This window comes from Podarcis gaigeae (assembly GCF_964106915.1).
Source record: "Podarcis gaigeae genome assembly, chromosome: 2".
NCBI lineage: Eukaryota > Metazoa > Chordata > Lepidosauria > Squamata > Lacertidae > Podarcis > Podarcis gaigeae.
Window position 1 is genome coordinate 40,156,736 of NC_139679.1, and position 22,172 is coordinate 40,178,907.

A 22,172-nucleotide genomic window follows, 5' to 3' on the forward strand; every position below is an offset into this window, starting at 1 on the left:
AAAATTTGCAGATCAGAGCTTTTATGGTGGTATTTGGGGTGTTCCATAAGTGCTATAATACTGCTAATGCAATGGGATGCCTCCCTTCTCCTCCCTGCACATATCCAGAAACCTCCTCATCTGCTCTGGAAGCTTGAAGAAAGCTTGGACAGATTTGGGAAAGGGGCGGGCTGCGAAGAAGGGAGAAGGCCTTATTGTGCAATCAGAAATCCCTGTGCTGGCAGAATTCATTAATTAGCATTACATTGAATACAGCCTTTTATGCATAAAGTAGAAAATGGCATAATGCATAAAACAGCTGGTGCCGGCAGGCATGATCCAGCAAATGGCACCCAGGCACAGCCTTCTACCTCTCTCTCTCTCTCTCTCTCTCTCTCTCTCTCTCTCTCTCTCTCTCTTTCTCTTAACCTATCCTGCAGAGAGCCTGAAAGGGAGAGGAATGCAATTGGAGGGAAATAGGATTAATTAGAGTAAGATTGCTGGTGGGTAGCAACACCCCAACTACTATCCTCTAATTTGGAAGAATTTACAGGGCCTCCACCCTAATAAGTAACATAGCAAATCATGGTTAGTTTTTGTGCGCAGTTGGGCATGATAATTTACCTGCAGAGCTTGATGCTTTGGGTTTTGGTCATAGCTTGAAGATCTAGCTTACATCTTCAAGGTACAGGCTTCACAATGGAAATGAAGATGCCCAGAGTAGCCATCATATTTCTTTTTTATATGTAGTGATATTTTTATACATAATTTCATTCTCCCCGTTTCCAGCAGTTTCTTCCCTCTGTAATTTGTTGTATTTTTCTTCAACACTTGCTTTAGCTTGTAGCCATTATTTCTGTTAAATTAACAGTTTAGAGATCATGCATTTCATTGTGTTATCACATTTACATTTTCTTACTAGTGCCATCTTATAGTCCCATAGGCACTGTTGGGTACTTATCAAGAAACAGCCTATGTGGAGTTTTCTGCAACCTTTTAATTTGGTTCCTTGTGCTGCTAACAAATTGTCTTTGAAATTAAAATGAGTGCTGATGAAATTTCATTATCTTGGGTGTTCTCACAAGACACATAGACAAGAGTAGGATGCCTGTGCTGCTTCAGGCCTCAGTGTTTTATATTTGCACAAATATCTAAAATATCTGTGCTGTTTCTCAGATGTTCGCAGACAGAGCCTCTTTGAGGTGTGTGTTTGTGTATTTTCCCATTCTATACTTCTCTGAGCATCTTAAAGTTTATACAGTGGTACCTTGGGTTACATACACTTCAGATTACATACACTTCAGGTTACAGACTCCGCTAACCCAGAAATAGTACCTCAGGTTAAGAAATTTGCTTCAGGATGAGAACAGAAATCGTGCTCCGGCGGCGCAGCGGCAGCAGGAGGCCCCATTAGCTAAAGTGGTGCTTCAGGTTAAGAACAGTTTCAGGTTAAGAACGGACCTGAATTAAGTACTTAACCCGAGGTACCACTGTAGATCATACTGATGAATTGATTTAAGCAGAAGTAATAAGCCTCTGCATGTGCTAAGAAAATCCATCTTAACGTGGTCTTAATTTGAGCCAGGGTCATTGGGCTTGGTTCTACAATCAGTACCAGGGAATGGCAACCCCAGACAGTGTAAAGTACTAATAAAAAAAAAAAGTAAATGCATTTGAGTTGTTGCAGAACTCATTTCCTTCGGTATTGATTAATCACAACCACCCCCTTCATAGCTACACAATTTCCAGATAACAGTGTTAGTTGCAATTCCAGGCAGGAACGAATGTGGGCATCTCTCACTTTAAAAATCAAGCACAACCTCCAACAGCAGTGCTGCGGAGAAATTCCTTCAGAAATGTCACATTGTTACCAGGTTCCAGCGTATGGAAACCACTTCCTGGAATCCAGTGAAGCATCTTCCTCAAGAGATGCAAGGCTGGAACTTTCAGTAGATTTATGCTCGTTGTTGCCTTAGAACACATCCTTCAATTCAGTTGTGAAAGGGTAAAACTTTGAAAAAAAATTTGGCCTGCACAGTCATGTTGAGTACACTGTCCTGCTTTCCTAACAGTAAAAAAAATCCATAGTAAATCATTTGAATGACTAGACAATGACTGCAGCAATTTGAAATCACCTTTTATCTCTCTCTGGAAATAATTTATGCAAATATTCTAGGACTTTGGCGCAATCTCCCCATTCCCCACCCCATGCCAATTTCTAATTAATGATACTATGACTTGTATTTATCTAGATGAACTGGTGAATCAATACATTTCAGGCCTTCAGAGCCATGAGGAAATGACTCGGTGTGGCCTTTCATCAGCCTTAGGTGCCCTTCCTAGGTTTCTTTTAAAAGGCAAGCTTCAGGAGGTGAGTTAGAGAGTGGGGATTTAATATTTTTAATATTTTTTTGTAAGTGCTTAAAGGAATATCATGAAGGAACATACAACAATACAGTATTGCTGACCATGTTTGGTGGTTTATAACCAAATCTCTGTCAAGGTTTCTGTGTTAATCTTAGTTTCTTGTGGAAATGATTCTTTGAAGGGATGAGGGATAGACACCGTACTCATAATAGGGCAAAAAAAGGCAACCAAGTAATGGGCAATGGGTAAATACTGCCATATTGTGGAGCGGGGAAATAGTTTCCTCTTCTAATGTATTGCTCTCCAGCAACACTCTTCAGTAGCCCAACTCTTCCTGGGGGTGTCACTGTTTTCTTCCATGGCAAGGGAAGCAGGAAAACTAACAATAAAAAGCTTAGATTTTTTATATATAGTTAGACATTCAAACCTCAGAGTTGTGCCAGGGAAAAGAACAAGTGTTATGCACACTTATGAGGAAAGAGACAAATTTGCTTTATATCTTTACAGTAGTGATGGGAAACCTCCATGAGGGCCAGCAGTCCTTCCCATTTGGCCCATAGGCCATTTTGGTGAAGCCACACCCACCTGTGATGTCATATGACATTAGATGTTGTATTGGTGAAGCTGTGGCACCACATTCCAAAGGAAGAATTGGGAGTGACTATTCTTCCTTTGTAGCTGTGGCTATACATTTGAATATGATGCCAGGTGGGTGGCCCTGCCCAGCTGTCAAAATGGCCTGAGGAGGGCTGGCCAGTTCTCCACCTTTGCCTTATAGAAAGGCTATCCTTCCTTGTCAGATAAAGCATGTTAGTGAAGGAGTATCAGGAGGCTTGCATTGGACAGTCTTTGTATCCTGTACCTGTCACAAAAACGGAGGGTGAATTTAGAATGAAGCTAGATGCCTGGCAGCAAACACAAGATTACTGGTTGTGTGTTCATGTCAAGTGTGCAAAGTAAGTGTGTGTGTGTAGCCACTTTAACTTCTACTGCTTTTTAGATAATTTCTCGCAAGCAAGCTGAGTACAATACTCATATACTGCTTTTGTATTGTGTTGTTCCAGGTTTTAGACGGCTTAAAGGGAGTCACTACCATTTCCCCTCAGTATGTGAGCTTTGCTGAATCCAGAAAAGATGGCCTAAAAGCTATTTCAAAGTATGTTCAGCAGTTTGTATATGCCTTTATATTTGCCCTGTAATGTAAGTGCCATTAATGAGGGGGAAGTGTTGGCCTTGTTTTTAAGACTGTCCTTCTATATCAGATAATAGGGAACCTTGTCTAGCTCCTGGGGCATTACCCGCATGACCTTGAGTTCTTTGCTGGCACAGGAAGGAACAGAAAAGCAGCAAGTTTCAGGCCCCAAGGCCCACTCTGGATCAGGTCCTAGTGTGGGGGATAGAAGGGCTTTCGCCCCTTTTCCCACCACTGTTGTCCCAGTCTGGATTGGGCTGCCGCACATGTAATTTGTATTGCTCGCAGCCAATCCATTGCAACACACAAGCCCTCCTTAGGTGGTACCAGGAAGGGTTAAGTCATCACGGTAGGGATGGGTGCACTACCTCTGCACCCTCTTCACTGTTCTTGCTGCCCTCTGACTCCTGGGAAATGACTATGTGAAGTAGGGAGCCTCTCCTGTACTTGTGGGGGCTCCCCATGCATTTTAGAAACTTGGACCATAAGGTTTTCAAACAGGTGATGAGCGTGATGAGCTTCCCTCAGGCTTCCTGCTGCACAAGGTTGCCTTCCCCAAGGTGACTGATGAAGAGACTTTTGCTGAGGCAGGCGGAGCTAACATGTTCATCCCCACTGCCTCCTCACACCTTACTGGAAATGCCTGAAGAAGGTTATTGTGAAAACCTCACTTAGGTCCTTTGTGTCTCTGTGTACGTGTGTTTGATTATGGGTGTGCCTGGCCCTGTGGGTTGCTGGAATGTGGCTCCCTCAAAGCTTTCTGTGTGGCGAGTCGCCATGTAATCTACATGGCCACCACAAACCCAGGTACCTATGTCTCTGATAATCAGACCTGCTACTAGGGTCCCTGTTTCTCAGAGGAGTAACCTCAGCACAGTTGGATAGCTCTTCATCTCCCAAGGAATGAGTCACTTCTAAGAGATTTCCCTCTTCCTAAGAGTGACATCTTCCTTCCATAATACCCCAGGTCCATGTTACAGCAGATAATCTGCCACCCTTGGGAGTAAGATGCTGCTTTCATTTTCCCCGAAGACCTTACCCACCAACCGCCTTCCCTCTCTTGCACTCAGAAGATCAAACTTGTTCCCTCTGAGCCAGGAACTCACCTGTGAGTTGGAAGCTTGTAGAGCACTTCCAGAAGCTCACAATTTTAGGATAACATCCATAGAAAGTACATTTCATGAACATTGATAATTGATACCTTTCATAAATAGCAGTTTTGTTTAGCAGTTTTGTTTGCTATTAATGCATAAATTTTAATCCGTGAGTCATATTTGTGTGTGTGTGTGTGTGTGTGTGTGTGTGTGTGTCTCCTCTTCCTACAGGGTTTGCCTAACAGTAGGTGTGAAAGGGGAAGGATCACCAGCTGAAGTTGTATGCAGAAATAATGTCACGGAGATCTACAACATATTGCTGAATGGTCTTAATGATTACACAACGGACAGTCGGGGTGATGTTGGAGTATGGTAAGGCTTTGTTGTTGCTTATTGTCCCATCAAGGCAAAAAGTGGATAGGATTCAGAGAAAGAGCCCAGCAAATATTACAAGGCATTCTGGAATAGGATGCCATTTCAGTTCTACCCCGCCCAGAGGAATCTCTTATTGAACTACAAATGTAACCTGTAGAATGAAAATGCTAAAAGTGTGCTAAAGGCTTTTATTAAGTTTCTGGCTCATGAATACCATTGATGGGCATTCACTTCCGAAAAATATACAGTGGTACCTCCGGTTGCGGCCGGGATCTATTCCGGAGCTCCGGCCGGATCTCGAGGTTTCCGCAACCGGAGGGACTGCTTCTGTGCACGCACATGCAGCGGTAGAGCGCTTCTGTGCATGTGCAAAGTGGTAGACCGCTTCTGCGCATGCGTGCGTGGCAAAAACCAAGGAATATACTTCTGGGTTTGCCGCTTATGTATTGCCTGAAGTTTATGTAAGCGGAGGGATACATAAGCAGAGGTACGACTGTAATTCATAGAGCAAGAAGGTTACAGACTCTCCCATCCCTTTCACCATTCACTTTCATTTGCCGATACTTTAGTATTGTTTTAATACTTCCTGGGGCATATCTATAGCCCAAGTAACAAGATTGACTGCTTAACTCGCATGCTGGTGACTGGACAGCAGAGGGCGCAGTTGTACCAGCTGTTGGGCTCTCTCATGTGTTGCTACCTTTTGCAAGCATTTGCACATATTATTTTAAAAGCAAATGAGCTGTTGCTATCTCTACTATCTACATTCCCTAGAGTGCTAATTTGACATAAACACAATGGCATAAATCCAGCTCTGCCTTGGGTGCACTGAAGCCCATGGATTTAAATGTCATTAATAAACAACCTCCTTTCTGCCAGAAAATTCTCAAAATTCAACCTTTTTTGATAGTTTCGTGTGAGAATTCCAGTTGGTTGGTGTGCAGTGTTCACTCTCCCACTGTTACATCGTGTTGAGTCAGGATTATAAATAAATAAGATAAATCGTTACACTTTGTACCCTTTATCTAGTGCTTTCATTCCATTCCAACCACATAACAAGCGTAATAAACTCAAGTCTTCATCTTTGAGCCCTAAATCTAAGAATAACTAGTGTAACGTCATGTCAAGTACCCAGTGCCTAGAAAACATAAGCTATGTAGCTATCTAAAATTCTTCTTGATTATATTTTAGCGTCAAGAAAATGTATTTATTTAAAATATTCAACACAAGGTTTCAATGTGGGATACAAACGAATACTAATCAAAACATAAGGACATAACATTACAGTCACCATCAGTCTTAAAACTACAGTGCAGCACCTATAAAATTCCCAGCCAAACATTGAAGTTAATGTGGTGAGGCTGAACAAGCTGAAGGTTAATCCAGGCACGACCAAGGTGTATGAGTAGGAGAACTGCTGTCTCTGGATATACAGTTCTAGGTGTTTTGCACTCCCCTTGAAGAACCACACCAGCAGTTCGGTAATGATCCAGAGCTTGTCACCAACTGAGGAAGCTCAGGTGGCAGCTGTGGCTAGGATAAATTCAGCTGGTACACCACATGTGACCCTGTCTAGAAGGGTCACATGTGGTGTACCAGCTTGATAGATATCTTGCCTCAGTTATCTATGCATTTGCTGCAGCCAAACCATACTGCTGCAATGCTTTCTGTGTGCTGTTGCCTGTGAAGGCTTGAAACTGTAACTGGAAACTTGTGGCTGAGGCCAGGTTATGGGAACATCACCTATACCATACCAGTTGCAGTGGTTGCCCATGTATATCAAGGCCCAATTGAAAGGGCTGGTCATTACCTTTGACACCCTGAAGAATCTGTGGCCAGGTTACCTGCAGGATTGCCTGCGCTCCTAACAAACTACATATACCTTGCAATTGGCATTGGAGGACTTGCTGCATTGCCCACTTGTTAAGATTATCCGGCCCTTGTAACAGAGGCTTCTCACCAGTGGCCCCACGAATGTGGAACTCAGTTCCTTCTGAGACTCAGCAGGCCTCATCCCTGTCGATGTTTAAGAGGGCCTTGAAGTCCTGCTGTTTTCTTGATGGCTTCTGGTTAATGCATACTGCACTTTTATGCTGGCTTTTGGATTTTCACTGTTTTATTGCTGACTGCTTTTGTTGTGCTCTTAAGAGTAGACATGAAATGATATTATTATTATATTGCAATGCTGTTTTGATTCTAAATATTGTTATAAGCTGCTTTGTGGAGATACTTTCACAAAGATCAGTGTGGACATTTCTTCAGTAAATAAGCCTTATTGCTTGAGGAGAGGACTAGAAGATGGGAAAGCTCTCAGTGGTCTTGCCCCTCTTCTTGCAACAAAGATGAGTGGTTTGGCATAAGAACTGGCTGGAAGGGCACTCTTGTGAATCTTGTCTACTTGGTACTGCTCTTTTTTATTTTCTTAAAAGTATGTATTTTACGTATAAAAGTCAAACAGGTTTAGGAAAGAATTGCTCTTGTATATGAAGAAAGCTTTGGTTGGATATTTTTTTTAAAAAAAAAGATTCGTGGGAAAGCTAACCAACTGTATTTTCCATATGCAAACTTAACATTCCTTTTGACAGTTTGGACATGTCCCAGCGCATAAACTGTCTTCAGGTGTTGGATATGAGTACCTTAATAGTAAGATGTCATACAAAAAGAGGAAGAAGTATTCTTTGTTGAAAGGTTGCCAAACGCTATGATGCAGTTTATATTCCCTACCCCCCCCCCTAATTCTCACTTACTTGTCCACCCATTTTCAGACTTCATATGCATTTGCCTTCTTTTCACATTGGAAAAGTACAAAAATACAAAAGGCAGGCCACTGTGATAAGATAGTGATAAGAAGAACAGTTCTCTGTTACTGAAGTAGGTTAATAGCTCTTTAAATACTCACTGGAATCACAGGGGTAATGCATCTGTAGACCAGGTTTTAGCTTAATTATGTGAACACATGTAGTATTGATATGCATGAAAAAGAAGCCAAACTCTCTATTGAGATCAGGAAGGAAATGTTCTGGGCCATCCCAGTGTGTCCTAGATGAAAATAAGTTGCTTCTGCTTGTGCAAGTTGGGACACCCAATTTCTGCTGCTACCGCCCCCTCTACATACACTGCAGCCCTCTGTACCACATCCTACTCTGTTAACACCCAGCTGGGATGCAGTCCCAATTCTGCTCACCCTCCTCAACAGTTGCTGTCTACTAATAAAATAAAATAAGAACCACATCATTTGCTTTCCTGCAATTAACTGGACGTATAACTTGGCCCTTAGAATGGTCCTTTGTTTTCTACTCTTCCTTTGTTATATGTATGTATGTATTCTATATCACAGAGACTGACATGGAAGAAAGCACACTGATATATGAGACTGTGGCGTGAAAGTATATTATTCTGATAATAGAAGCAATGTAGATTTACATGAAGCATGTCCGTAAGAAGTTATAAATTTACAATGGCAACTTGCTTATTTTTACAGGGTGAGAGAAGCTGCTATGACCAGTTTAATGGAAATGACCCTTTTGTTAGCACGGACTGAGCCAGAGCTAATCGATGCAAATGTGTATGTATTTTGCAAATATAATCTGTGAATGCCTGCTGTATGGTTAGGTGATGAGCTGTTTCTGTGAAAGGCTCTTTCAGTAATCCCTCTTACCTATGGGATTCAGTTACTTCCATCAATACTGCTAATGAAAGAACTGGAGCACAGCCTATCTTGCATCTGTTGTGAGTATAGGGAATGCAGATTGTAGCTTCTGATTATCCCTTCTTTGTTAAACTGCTTTACATTAATAGCTATTCCCGCTTACAATAGATATTGTGCCTTTCCTGCGCCAAGAAACACTGTATCTATTTTTATATAATTATACATTTGAAAAGTTATAGCTATATATGGGTTATAATAAAAGAATTGAAACCTTAAAAATACTGCACTAGATACAGTTATAAAGAATAGTCAGCACAGGGAAAGCAGTCAAAACAGCTGTTTTGCCAATCTTGTAAAAAAATGGCAAGCTGAGTAGATGTGTTTCATGGGTCTTCAAAGATAGGAGAGAAATTTGGTCTAACCACTCCTAGTAAATCTCAGAGTAAAGTAAAAGTATGGCTTCTTTACACAGCTGTTCTCACTTCCTTTGCTGAAGGAATCCTTAGCAGGGTCTGAATGGAAAATGTTAATGGGGATGGGGAGTAGTCCTATAGGGAGAGGTTTCTCTGGAATATGTCGTTCCAAATGAATGAGTGTTCTGTGTACTAAACTTTAGCTCCAAGCGGATCATGTGCTGTGTGGCTCAGCAATCAGCTGAAAAAATCGACCGATTTCGAGCCCATGCAGGATCTGTATTCCTCACACTTCTGTACTTTGACGACCCTCCAATTCCACACATACCCCACCGGGAGGATTTAGAGAAAATATTTCCAAGGTAACTAGTATCTCATTGGTTTATCATAGAATTGCACAATAAACATTTGCCCATAAACATGAAAGAACTCTTTATTTAGAAATACGTTTAAAGAGAATATTTCATTCTGTCTTGTTAAGGAGTAGACTTTGGAGATTCAGAGTGGCTATTTATTAGAGAAGGAAAGGGAAAGGCAACCTAAGTTTTGTTCTGGCCGGATTCATAAATGGGGCTTGGGGAACTTCCCACTGTTGTTGGACTCTCACTCCCATCCTACCTGGCCATTAACCATGTTGGTTAGAACTGAAGCAAGTTGGGGTTCAACAACTCATGGAGGGCCACAGGTTCCCCATCCCTGCCGTAAGTTATCAAGTGTGTGGGATTTTCCACCTTTGGTCATTTCGTCAATCCAGTAACTAGTCTTCGCATAGGGTGTGAGTTATCAGCAGTTCCAAAAGTAAGTAAAATGTAGTGATTTGTTAAAATAATGCTTCAGAAGCTGATGTAAGCAAATTATACTTTGTGCATACAATTTAACTTGGCATCTCAAGCATTCCTGCATTTTGCAGAGTGATCCTATGGTGCTGATGCAGAAATTCCATGGTAGAGCTACTACTTGCTGGCTTCCTGCCTTATAGCTCCCTTGTGGTCAGCAGGAAAGAATTACTTATAGGACTGGGGTAGTTGGAGGTTACTTTTGGGTGTCTGTATGCAGAAAGAATGAGGGGACCAGGATATTCTGGATCCTTGCGCCATTCCTGGTATTCACCCAAAATGTTTCACTGCTCTACCCCCACCCCAGCAGGACATCTGCACCTGCCAACCTTTCCCTGGGTGTACCTGTGGCACTATAAGTGCCATCCCACTGGCTGTGATCTCTCTCTACCAACAGAATGGGGCATAGCTGCATCTTGTGGCCCCCCTACATGTCTTTGACTGAATTTTGGATTGCACTTTCAGTTGAATTTTAAAATGCATTAATGTGTAATACAGTTAATGGTAATAGCACACTATGAAAGCCCCATTTAAAATACGGTTATACTGCTGCATTGACAAAGAGCATTTCTGAGTCTTACTGTCAAAGGATGCCAGCTTTGATTTCTGTGGATAATTTTTCTACTTTAAAAATGGAGATTTCAGAGTTTAGCAGCAGTTTTGGTGAAACAAACCATTGCTCAGGAGGACATAAGGCTTATGTTACCTGCTTTCTATTGCCCTCTTTTCTGTTGTTGACAGGTCAGAGGCATTAACCTTAAACTGGAATGCTCCATCGCAAGCCTTTCCCAGAATCACACAGCTTCTGAGTTTGCCATCTTATCAATACCATGTTCTGACAGGACTGACTGTGTCCGTTGGTGGATTGACCGAATCAACAGTAAGTGAATTTTAAGAAAATGTTTGATCAGTAGGCGGTGTCTAAGAATGACTATGTTAAGAGCCATGTATCAATTCAGGTAGTAGTTCATTTCTAGAAGCAAGTTGCTGATGTTTGTACTGCTAAAGTCTTTTATTGGGGTATGAAAGTGTGGGAGGCACCCAGCCTATTGCTGTTTAGCGTGGCTGAAGCCTGGTTCAGCTCATCCCTGTTTGTTTCCATATAGCAGTTTTCATCACTTCACTACATACCTCTTTTCCTTTATTCTAAGGTGCTGCAGCACAGCTCTGGTAATCTGACAAACCCGAGGCCAAATGAGAGAAGTCCACACTGCAGTTCCTCCCCACACCAACATCTCCTTTCTTGAAAACTGAGGTCATGCTGGCATGGAGAGAACTGCCAAAGAAACATCACAAACATAGCCTTTCACTCCCCCATTTTCCAAATTTTCTATCTAAATTACAATTAGCACCTTGTTCTTGGGCAGGCTTCCGAAATCCAGAAAAGCACAGTTTGAGCACAACTTGACGATCTTGCCAGTCTCTCTGGATAATGTCAGACGCCATACAGCCTTAGAAACCTATTAGTATTCTAACTTTATTTCACTTGCAAATTACTTCAACTGCATTTTGCTTTTAACAAGCATTTCTACTTGTCACTGTGTTCCTTGTAGTTTCCTGCCTCCAGTTGCCTCTGAAAATGAAACTAACTTGGAGGATTTTTATAATCACTACTTGCAGTCACAAGTAAATTAAGAATGTGGGGCAGCTTACAGCTCAGACCTATAGGTTCCTATAGAGTTCTGTGACACCGTTGCCACCTAATCAGCATCAGGTAGTGACTGACGGCTTAGTGTTTGCTCTATCCTACTTGCTGTCCTTTCTCTGTACTCCATTTACAAATGGGTGTTGGTGATACTGAAATTCAGCTTAGTCACATAGCTTTGTTTGGCCAGTGAGAACACGATCCCACCTGCCCATCAACGTCCTTGCAGGCTGTTGCAGTAATGTGCTTTGGTTCTGCAAGTCTCCCCACCCAGTACTTACTGTATAGCAGCTTGCCAATGAGGCTGAGCTACTAGTGTCTGGGAAGCCTTATTCTTATTAGCACAGGATTCATTAAATCATTGCACCTTTCTGATCCTGCCCCTGCAACACTATGTCCTTGTCCACATTCATTTCATGCACAGTTGCACTGCCTTGAGTTATTGCAGTGGTGTAATACCACTACTCAGAATCATGCGAGTGCAAGAGTCCTTGAACCTGATTCTGGTCCTTTTCTTTCTACAACAGACCATCAGGCTTCCAGCACTGTTAAGTGTGCTGAGCCTTCACATTTGTAGAATGCTTGAATGTTCAGTTCATGATGTCAAACTCTTGCGGGTTTTCATAATGAGGTGGAGATTAAATTTAATTTTGCTTTAAATATGAGGTTTTTCCTACCCCAAGTTTCACAGACAGAGAAATAGCCTTGAGTTACTTCAAGAGGTCACAGAGAGGTTCCTGCCCCCAATATTTTCATGTTGGGTTTTTAGAATTTGTTACACTTAAGTTTTGAAACGTGTACACAGTTTGATTGCTTCCAGCTCTTTTGATTATTGTTGGCTCTGCCTGCTTGTTTAAGAGAACAACCTTCTGTTCCGCTTCAAAAACACTGTTGAATCATTAGCTCTTTGTAGACCTCCCTAGAATATATCTCAGTTTACTTGGGTTGTAGTCCAGTAATTTCCAGACATGAAAGAAGGGCTAGCGTGCCTCTGAAAATGCATTCATTAAATAATTAAAATGCTCCTGTGAGCCCCAAATACCACCTACAAATTAGACTGCTCGCTGAATGTCTGAAATATTTCCATTAGTCTCCTTTGGAGCCAGGTAATTCTACCCTATCTTTGCATCAGTTTGGTCAGTCAGTCCTTCCCAGTGCAGATTTATGAATTGCACGTTTATGAATTTATGGAATTCTGTGCAACATGATTTGGTGACTGCCACTAGCTTAGATGGTTTTAAAAGAAGATTAGAGAAATTGAGAATAGGTGTATCCATTGCTTTTAGCTATAAAAAGCTATTTTAAACCTCTGTGTTCAGAGGCAATATGTGTTCAGAGGCAATTAGTGATCAAACCAAAGGTGAAAGCTGTAGGAAACTATGTAGCACAGGAGGCATTCGTCTAGAAAAACAGCGCAAAGTGTTTTCACATAGGATACGAATGTGGGCTCATAGGTTGTATCTGGTATACGTGACAGCATAATCAAGTGGCTGATAAAAGTAGGAGGGGGGGAAATACCATGAGTTCTTGTGGATCAACGTACTATTTTCCCAATTGTGAAATTGATGAGATGGCAACTTCCGACTGGGAACATACAGTTCAGTATGTGAATACAATTCAGAGCTCTAGTATTGTTAGAAAAGTGCCTCTGCATCCAATTTGTCCCATGGCTTGCTTGTCAAGTTTGCAAATGGATATTAAAAGCACTTGAAAGGGAAAGGAAGTGACAGCACTAAGGGGACTGGTAGGCAAAGGAGTAAAGAGGCAGAGGCTCAGTATAATCCTTTCAGTGGAGAAAAAGATGCACTGGGTTGGAGCCTTAAGTCACACTTAACTCCCATTGATTTTAATGTGTTCTAAGTTAGTGATGTATGAATTTCCATGTTGGTTTTAATGGGACTGAAGTAGGACTTAACTTGCTCTGGATCCAGTCCAGCATGACCAAATGCTAATGACAGGATTCTATATTTTTGCCACTTCAGGGTAGTCAATATGTCAACATCTGAAATAATCCAGAAATGATGCTCTCTTTTATTGGCCCTAATGCACTATTCACTGGTCCCCTGCACTGGAAAAGAAATACGACTCGCTGAGTAGGCCTTTATCTTACTGTTTGGAAAATCACTGGTGGTGAGGCATTGTTCTCTTGTGCCTTTATACCATATTAAAAGAACTTTAAGGACTCACAAAACGTGCTGAATTTATTAGAAGTGCAGTAGTTCCTGTGAATCTTACTGCAGTCTGGATCTTAAGGGTTAGTCACAGAGGGTGGACGAAGGTAATGTCCTAAACATAGGCAGGATCCCCCAGTAGCCATAAAACGTAGCAGTCTGTGGAAAGAGGTCCTTGTTTTCTCCCTTCTATCCAAGTCTGTTTAGCAGTTATAAACACTGTGCACATGTAGAAGGGACTGTGCCAACAGTGCACATATTTCCTGGATAAAATGCAAAACATGCCATGCCACTGGCTGCTTTTCTTGCTTATTTAGCTGTACATTTAAACATCCAATTACATTTCCCATTTAACTGAAATGGCACCATGTTACCAGGTTGTTATGGGTCCTTGGTTATAAAGGATGCTGAAGTGCGTTTTTCCTATAGTTCGTGTAGTGTAGAATTCCTATCGACTTTAAAACTTCAGAAATCAATTTTCTCTTCTCTCCTGCCCCCCAGTCTGGAAAAAAAAGTCCCTCAGAGATATAGTGAAGGCCGAAGTTAATCTTTTCATGTTTGTTTATTGGAAGTGTTTTTCACTTGCAGGTAAGGTGCTCATCACAGAGCCTGTTCAGCTATCTGAAGGGAATTCAGAGCAATATGGATGCAATGAACAGCTTTTGTGATACGCTGCTCAAGGTCTTTGAGGACAATCTGCTGAATGACAGGTAACCTGTATCTTTCTATAGGGGGTTGTTGGGCACATTCCTGAATGTATTCCTGTCTTACCAGATAAATAGCTAAAAACGTCACTATAGTTTTCCATCTACTCTCTTTGACTTGGAATCTATGGTTATGAAAAAGCCTAAGGCCAGAAGTGCAAGTTAGTGGGCCAAAATTTTTTTTGCTGATTTGGCAGGCATAAGAGATAGGAAGGCACAATAACTCGGCTAACCAAATTGCATTTGGGGGATATTTTCCTGAATGGAGCACAGGCTACATAACTAAATGCCAGGAATGGGGAACTGGATCTGGCCTGAGGATCCAGAACTGGCCCCCACCTCTGCCTCCCTGTCTTGTCACCTGACACAGGATATGATATCAGTTGATTCAGTGTTCAAGCCATGGAAGCAGTCACAGGCTAATCTCCAAATTTGGCACTGTATTCTCACAGCACTGAGAACAAAGCAAAGCCTCTGCTGCTGGCTGTCTTTTAATTATCAAGGAGCAAATGGAGGCTTATCTCTGAACTTGGTGTTATGGTCCCACAAAGCACTCTAGAAGAGAAACGTGCACCTCACTATGTGACACTCTCTGTCTCATGAACTATGAGTCCAAGAAGAACTCATTTGTTCCTTCTGGCATTTATTTCCTGTGCACAGGCAAGAGGAGCCAGTGGAGTGGTAGCCAGTTAGTAGCATGTTGGAGGAACAAACACTAGAGTTATCAGGAAACATGGGATGCAGGCTCTAGGACATAGGTGAGGAAATGAATTGTAGGCCTCTGATCATCCAAGAATATAGGGCATGAGATCCCAAGGGCAGGGAGCAGTGTCACCATGCACAATTAATATGGATACAGTGGTACCTTGGTTTACGAACTTAATCCGTTCCGGAAGTCCGTTCTTAAACCAAAGCATTCTTAAACCAAGGCAGGCTTTCCCATAGCAGAGGTGGGGACCCTCCAGATGTTTATGAACTCCAATTCCCAGCGGCATGGCCAGTGGTTAGGGGTGGTGGGAGTTGTAGTCCAGCAACATCTGGAGGGGCCACATGCTCCCCACTCCTGCTCTAAATTTTCGAAACAGATGAGGGATAGGGTGTGTATGTTAATGCTTGAACACTGCCAGTAAAACTATTTCCTCATCACATTCTGAAAGGGTATGTAGGCCAACAGCCAGAAAATGACTGTGTGCAGGCACACGCCCCACTCCTTAATGGGAATATTCAGATGTGTGTCTCAATGTATAAATTACAGAAAGGAATTCAGGAGCTTTGCCAAACTGTTGCAGACTCTTATCTGACCATTCCCTGGGGCTAAAATGGTTGAAGTTTGAACTTCTGCACTTTGTTTTTCCCATTTCAAATTTTGTTTAGGAAACGAACTAAGTATTGTGTTAGGTACTGGATACTGGAGAGCCATTGCGTCACAAGTTTACACACTCCTGCACTATTTGTGGGCAGAACTGGACAGTATCCTTGCAAATGTGTGGTGCCCACGCTTGCCAAGATAGCAGGAATGTGATGGTGAGGGCACTTGCAGGGAAGTTTTTGCTGGAGGGAAGGTGCACAGTCCCGTCTCCCCATCCTTTTCATTGCATGTTGATTCCTTGCAAATGATTCCTACCTTCTGGGCAGACCTGGTTTCAGATCCTGGCTTAGGGAGAAAAATTAAAAATCCGTCAGGTTGGTAAATAGGGAGAAAGCATTCCTTTGATTCTCACCCCAACACAAAGAGCATCTAGTTTTGCCCTGTAAACAGCACAGTGTGTGATTCCCCCTATGGAGTAAGAATGGTCATACAGGCACTGCAAACATGTATGACTGTATTACCACCTGACTACTGCTTTATGATCTCACGAAGTGTGCAGTTAGCTCTCTGTCATTCTCTCAAACTAGTTTTGGCTGTCTGAAAAGACAGAAGTGTATGAACTTTGGCAAAAGTTTCCCTTTTTAATCTGAATTGTGAAAGTCCCATTGCTAGTGTTGTCAAACATGTTGCTCTGTCTTCTGTGTGTTTTTTCCTCAATAGGGTATCTGTGCCGTTGCTAAAGATGCTGGACCAGATACTGGCCAATGGCTGCTTTGATATTTTTCTAACAGAAGAGAAGTAAGTACTAATGAGCATAGTATAAAGCCTCTCTTTCCCTGCCTCTCCTCCAATTGCTGCTGTGCTGCAGGAAAACAAGCCATAGTTTGGCTGGGTGTGTCATCTGAACCCAGGGTCATGATCAGAAGCCAAGGTTTTTTGCTTATTGTGTGGGGTTTGTTTCTTCCAAACAAACTAGCCTGTGTTCAGACAACACAACAAGACAGACTATGGCATGTTCCCCTGCAACAAAGCTGGAATGGGGAGAACCAAAGGGCCTGCAGCTCATTCACACTGAACCAGTTTGTTTTAAATGTGGTTTAATGTGATGTGCAAACCAGGTCATAAGCAGTACTAAGAGTTGAGTAGTAAATCCTGTTTACAAATTAAACAGAATAATCAAAACAAAAAGAATTCCTTCCAGTAGCACCTTAAAGACCAACTAAGTTAGTTCTTGGTATGAGCTTTCGTGTGCATGCACACTTCTTCAGATAGTGTGCATGCACACGAAAGCTCATACCAAGAACTAACTTAGTTGGTCTTTAAGGTGCTACTGGAAGGAATTTTTGTTTTTTTGTTTTGACTATGGCAGACCAACACGGCTACCTATCTGTAACTAGAACTAATGATGATCTCCTGCGATGTCAGTCTCTTTGTAGAAATAATCCCAAAGAACCACTGAACAGTATCTTAGTAAAACTACCTCAAGTGTGTGCGTGCACACACATGCACACTTGATCGTAACAAAATCTCAAAGTAGATACTTGAGTCATGTTGCTCTCTTGTCCTATGAGATACCAAATGAAAGGGCAGTTTTAGTAGCATATCCAGTATTTATACCTGAGTGTCAGTTGCAGTTTTCTGTGTTTACTTGCATGTCCATTTGCCGAAGGTGCAGTAATGTGCCATCCAATGGAGTGTATTGCTACAGGTTTAAAGCAACAAGTCAGTGACCTTTGACTTCGTCCACAGATGGGTGCTTTCCTTAACAACAGTAATTTCATACCTGTGCAGGCTCTCATCTGGGGGGCACTCTGTGCTCTTGATTTAGGGACCACCCTGAGTGATGTCGTGATTGATCTGGTAAAAATGCTCCTCACCTTTTTTAAAAAAGCTCCATTTTCAGGAACACGTGTGCCCAATTTGCATAACACAGAACCTTTTAGACAGATCCCTTTTCCCTATTCACTGATCCTGTTTCTGCTGGAGTGCTGCCCATACAGGAGAAGGAATTTTCTCAATTTCCTTTGGAGAGGCTGTGCTATTTGAGATCACCCATAGGTTAGAGTTAGTTATTACAAATGTGGAATTGGCAGATGACAGAAAGCAAAGCAGGTCTATTTCAGATGCAGTATCCTACACATTAGACTACATGCACTAAATTTTTTCCAGATGCTCAGCTGTAATTGGCCTCTTTGCTGAATGCCTGTATTGTCATTTCCTTTGGAAATCACACCTCATTCCCTATATTGCCATTGTCCTGTGCTGAAAAGCAGCAAGCACTCCTGTTAACTGAATTAATCTCCAATAAATTCCATCCTGTCTATGCATAGCCTTGCATAATTGCTAACAAAGTTAACCTGGCTTGAAACAAAGAATGCAGAATCCATTCTGCACTCTACCTTGCAGCAATATTATAGAGATAGAATGTGTTTCCCTAGGGGTAATTTACACATGTGCAACTTTGTGCAGCCTTCCTTACAAATGGAGATTCTGGATAAGATTTCACTAAATATGCACACTAAGAAACACTTAATATTATTGAACCAGCTTTATTTTCGGGGGTCTATGTGCGTCTAAACTAGTTTAAGAGCTACATGAAATCTTTTCCCATTCAGACTTAAAACATAACATTAAAAATATATATATTCAAAGCTTTAGGCATAGAAAATAGTGGTTTATATCATACTAACCAGCATGTGGAGGGGCGCAGGTGGCGCTGTGGTCTAAAACACTTAGCCTTGGGCTTGCTGATCGGAAGGTTGGCGGTTTGAATACCCCACGACGGGGTGAGCTCCCGTTGCTTGGCCCCTGCTCCTGCCAACCTAGCAGTTTGAAAGCACATCAAAGTGCAAGTAGATAAATAGGTACCGCTCCGGTTGGAAGGTAAACAGTGTTTCCATGCGCTGCTCTGGTTCGCCAGAAGCAGCTTAGTCATGCTGGCCACATGACCCGGAAGCTGTATGCCGGCTCCCTCGGCCAATAAAGCGAGATGAGCGCCACAACCCCAGAGTCGTCCACAACTGGACCTAACGGTCAGGGATCTCTTTACCTTTTTAACCAGCATGTGATTACTAGGCCAAGATATTAGCACCCCAAACTGAAGTCCACTGTGCCAGCTTAGTGGTTAGTGATTGCTTATGTAACATCCAACGCAGTTTGCAACACTCAGGAGAACTGGTAAAATAATGTTTACTTAAAATTTTCAGCCACCCATTTCCTATGAAGTTACTCACACTCTGTAAAGAAGAGAGCAGAAGATCTAAAGATATCCAGAAACTTCGCTCCAGCATTGCAGTGTAAGTTGGAAAAAAAAATGTAACAAAGCAGAGGGATAACTAGGGAACTATTAAAATAACCTAGTGCATTGAGGAAAGAATTGTCATTGCATTTGTGTAGTGGCTTTGGGGCGGGGGGCACATGAAAATGTAACAAAAAGCTCACCTCCCATTGTAAAGCAATCTTGTGATTTCACGCTGTGTTTTTTTTTAAAAAGTGCCAATGAATTGTTGCCATACTGAATTTAGAAGCACCTTGTATGAGTACTGATTCTAAAGCAAATACTGCTAACTAAAACATCCCTAGTCTGTTGATGTATGGCCTTAACCATAGGGCAGTTTGGATTGTGATATTCTACAGCAGTGGTTTTCAACCAGTGTGCCATGGCACCCTGGGGTGCCTTGAATGATAGTCAGGGGCAACACCAGCCCCTTTCCCTCTTTCTTTCTTTCCTTCCCTCCCTTCCCCGATGCCCTCTTGCGTCTCTGCCTCCCAAAAGTTCGCACAGCTGTTTATTGCAACAGCCCTGGCTCTAAGCTCCCCAGGCAAATGGTGCCTCTGGGGCTGGTCGGGGGGTGCTTCCCAGGCCCCTGTGGGGCAGTGTGAGGAGGCCTCTCTCTTTGGGGCAGGGGAGAGACCAGGGTTGGCAGCTGTGGCTGCCCAGAGGACTCCCAAGGAGAGGGGAGAGGAGAGAGGAGAAGAGGCTGAGGGAACACTCCACAAGGGGGAGGGTGTTTGAAAAAGGGCGAGTGGCTGTCAGCTCTGCAGGCAAAGGGGTGACATAACTGGGCTGCTGAGCCCCACAGGGGTGCTGCAGAAAGAAGGCAGTTGGTCAAACAAGCCATGTACTCAAAAAGGGTGAAAACCTCTGCTCTACAGATACTCCCCACCAGCTAAATAGGCTAGCTGCTGAAATAATCAGCATTCTGAGGTCTTTGTAGGACTTGATGGGGATTTCTAGAACCTTGCTGCTAATGGTTAACTTGTTTTAGTAAGCTGCTTCTCTCAAGTTTGTTCACTTCTTTCATGTAGCCAATCTGCTGCCATTGTTGTTGACTGATTGATTCAACTGAAGAACTAGACAACACTTGATTTTTTTAAATTTAAAAAAAACACATAAAATTAATCTTTCTAAGTGTGTGTTATGGAAACTTTTAAAGTTTCTTTTTTTAAAATATAAGACTTACTGTTTTTGCAGTTCTAATAATCAGTTCTAAATCCACCCCCCAGCCCAATACCAGCTTTCAGATGCATGATGAAAGACAGACATGGCAGACAGATTTGTTAAGCTTTGTTTGATACATTCTCTGGGTTCAGTGTCTGTCCATTCACCTGTTCTTTGTTAAGGATATATAGGCTGAAAATCAGCAGTACTTCTCTTGTGAAACTTCACAGTTTAGCAAATGCTTATCTATTGTTTTATGCAAGAGAACTTCTTTTTGTAGTGTCAGGTGAGTGTATATAATACCGGCACCTTTTAGTTTTTAAAACCTCATATCTGACACATCTTGCTCCAAGAATGGTTTCAAAACTCAATTTCCCCCTATGCATATATTTCTGCAGAGTTGGTTGTGACACTGATAGAGTGCAGCAGAGGGCTTCTCTACATTGCACATCCTTTCTTAATAATACAATTTCTCCTCTGTGGTAATATGAAAAAAAGCCACTGATGAAATAACATTACTTATTTTTTTTATAAAGGTTTTGTGGTCTGATCCAGTTTCCAGGCAGCATGAGAGAGAAAGTTCTGTTTCAGCTCCTCCTCCTCCTTTGTCATCCGTTTCCTGTTGTAAGTATTGGAGATGTTGGTTAGGAACTTGGAGGTGTTGATCTTTTATTGCTTGTGTAGTTCTCACTAAATGTAATAGTTGGGCAACTTCATTACTATTTGCATTTCTTCTTCTATAATGTATTTGTAAACCACTACCATCTTCCTTGAAGAGTGCTCTCAGTTTAGCAGTTGGGTTCACCTCGGTCCTATTATTTAATGCACAGCAAACAACCCAGCTTTAAAGTCCACTCTTAGACATATCTGGCTATTGAACCAGTATCCTGTTTTCTGGACCTACATAGTTGAAAGGTAGAGTGACTGTGTATATTCTAATTTACTATGCTGGTTGACTCCGGAGTGCATGTGTATAGAGCAAGCAGTACATCCAGATATGAGTGTTAATGGTACCCTAGTGCTTTAGAAGCTGTGATTTTCTGGACATGATACAAGGGTGTTCTTATCCAAACATTTAATCTCTTTAGAGTAATTGAAAGCTATTCCTTTTTCTACCTCCAGATAAGAAAGGCAACAGCCAGTAATGTCTATGAAATGCTCATAACGTACAGTGATATTGCTGAGCCGGATATTATAGAGGAGGTCATGACAATTCTAAGTGACACTGACTGGTGAGTTAATGCAACTACACCTACAACCTTATGCTGACTCCCAACCCTTGAGATTTAACCCTCCATGTTGGAGCTGCAGATACAACCAGACAAATGTGTGTTACAATGATGACCGGGGAGGTTTGATGCCAGTTTCGATTCACATGAATCTGGAATACAAACTTCATTTGATGCAAGGAGTGATCTTGAACTGCATTTGCTTATGTTGTAGATTTATACACCACCTTTTGAGCTAACTGACTACCAAGGTAGCTTATACAGTTATACAATACAAAAACTATTAACGCCTCTCCTTCGGTGGCTGGCTGCTAAGAGAAACACTCGAGGGTGGGTGATGTTACTGTTGAAGCCTCTTCCTTTTTTTTTCTGAAGCGGGGCTGTCACTCATGAGTGGGGCTTTTCCATAGCTCCTGGCTTTGTGTGTGTGTGGTGCACAGTAGTGAGGAGATATACTTGGGGAATGTGGCATCAAAACCTCTCCCTACAGCTTATTAACTAGTGAATTTAAACTGCATTTATGTTTGCTTAGCTTGTGGACTACTTAATTCATCATAGGTTTACTTATCCCATCTTGGATGGGTTGGAGTAAAGTTTGCTAACTTAAGTATTTGTGATGTGATAGACTTTAAATCTGTCCGTATAACTTGATGCTATTTCCCCTCTCCAAACAGGGATGCAGAATTGTCATTTCTGAGGAAGAAGCGCAACTATCTCTGTGACTTAATGAAAGTGCCCAAGCCACAACTAGTAGCTAAGGTAAAGTTT

At 42.0% G+C, this 22,172-nt stretch overlaps 1 protein-coding gene across 4 annotated transcripts in view; it reads left to right on the forward strand.

Moving 5' to 3' along the window:
* Positions 1 to 22,172, forward strand: part of TBCD (tubulin folding cofactor D) — a 121,596-nt gene that overhangs the window by 95,754 nt on the left and 3,670 nt on the right. For all 4 annotated transcript variants that reach the window (XM_083725803.1, XM_083725802.1, XM_083725801.1 and 1 more), the window contains exons 28-39: positions 2,232 to 2,350; positions 3,411 to 3,502; positions 4,864 to 5,004; positions 8,489 to 8,572; positions 9,273 to 9,431; positions 10,647 to 10,785; positions 14,310 to 14,431; positions 16,455 to 16,532; positions 18,941 to 19,030; positions 20,712 to 20,799; positions 21,298 to 21,407; positions 22,079 to 22,163. In XM_083725803.1, the coding sequence (XP_083581929.1) occupies positions 2,232 to 2,350; positions 3,411 to 3,502; positions 4,864 to 5,004; positions 8,489 to 8,572; positions 9,273 to 9,431; positions 10,647 to 10,785; positions 14,310 to 14,431; positions 16,455 to 16,532; positions 18,941 to 19,030; positions 20,712 to 20,799; positions 21,298 to 21,407; positions 22,079 to 22,163 (1,307 nt within the window). The remainder of the gene's footprint in view (positions 1 to 2,231; positions 2,351 to 3,410; positions 3,503 to 4,863; positions 5,005 to 8,488; positions 8,573 to 9,272; positions 9,432 to 10,646; positions 10,786 to 14,309; positions 14,432 to 16,454; positions 16,533 to 18,940; positions 19,031 to 20,711; positions 20,800 to 21,297; positions 21,408 to 22,078; positions 22,164 to 22,172) is intronic.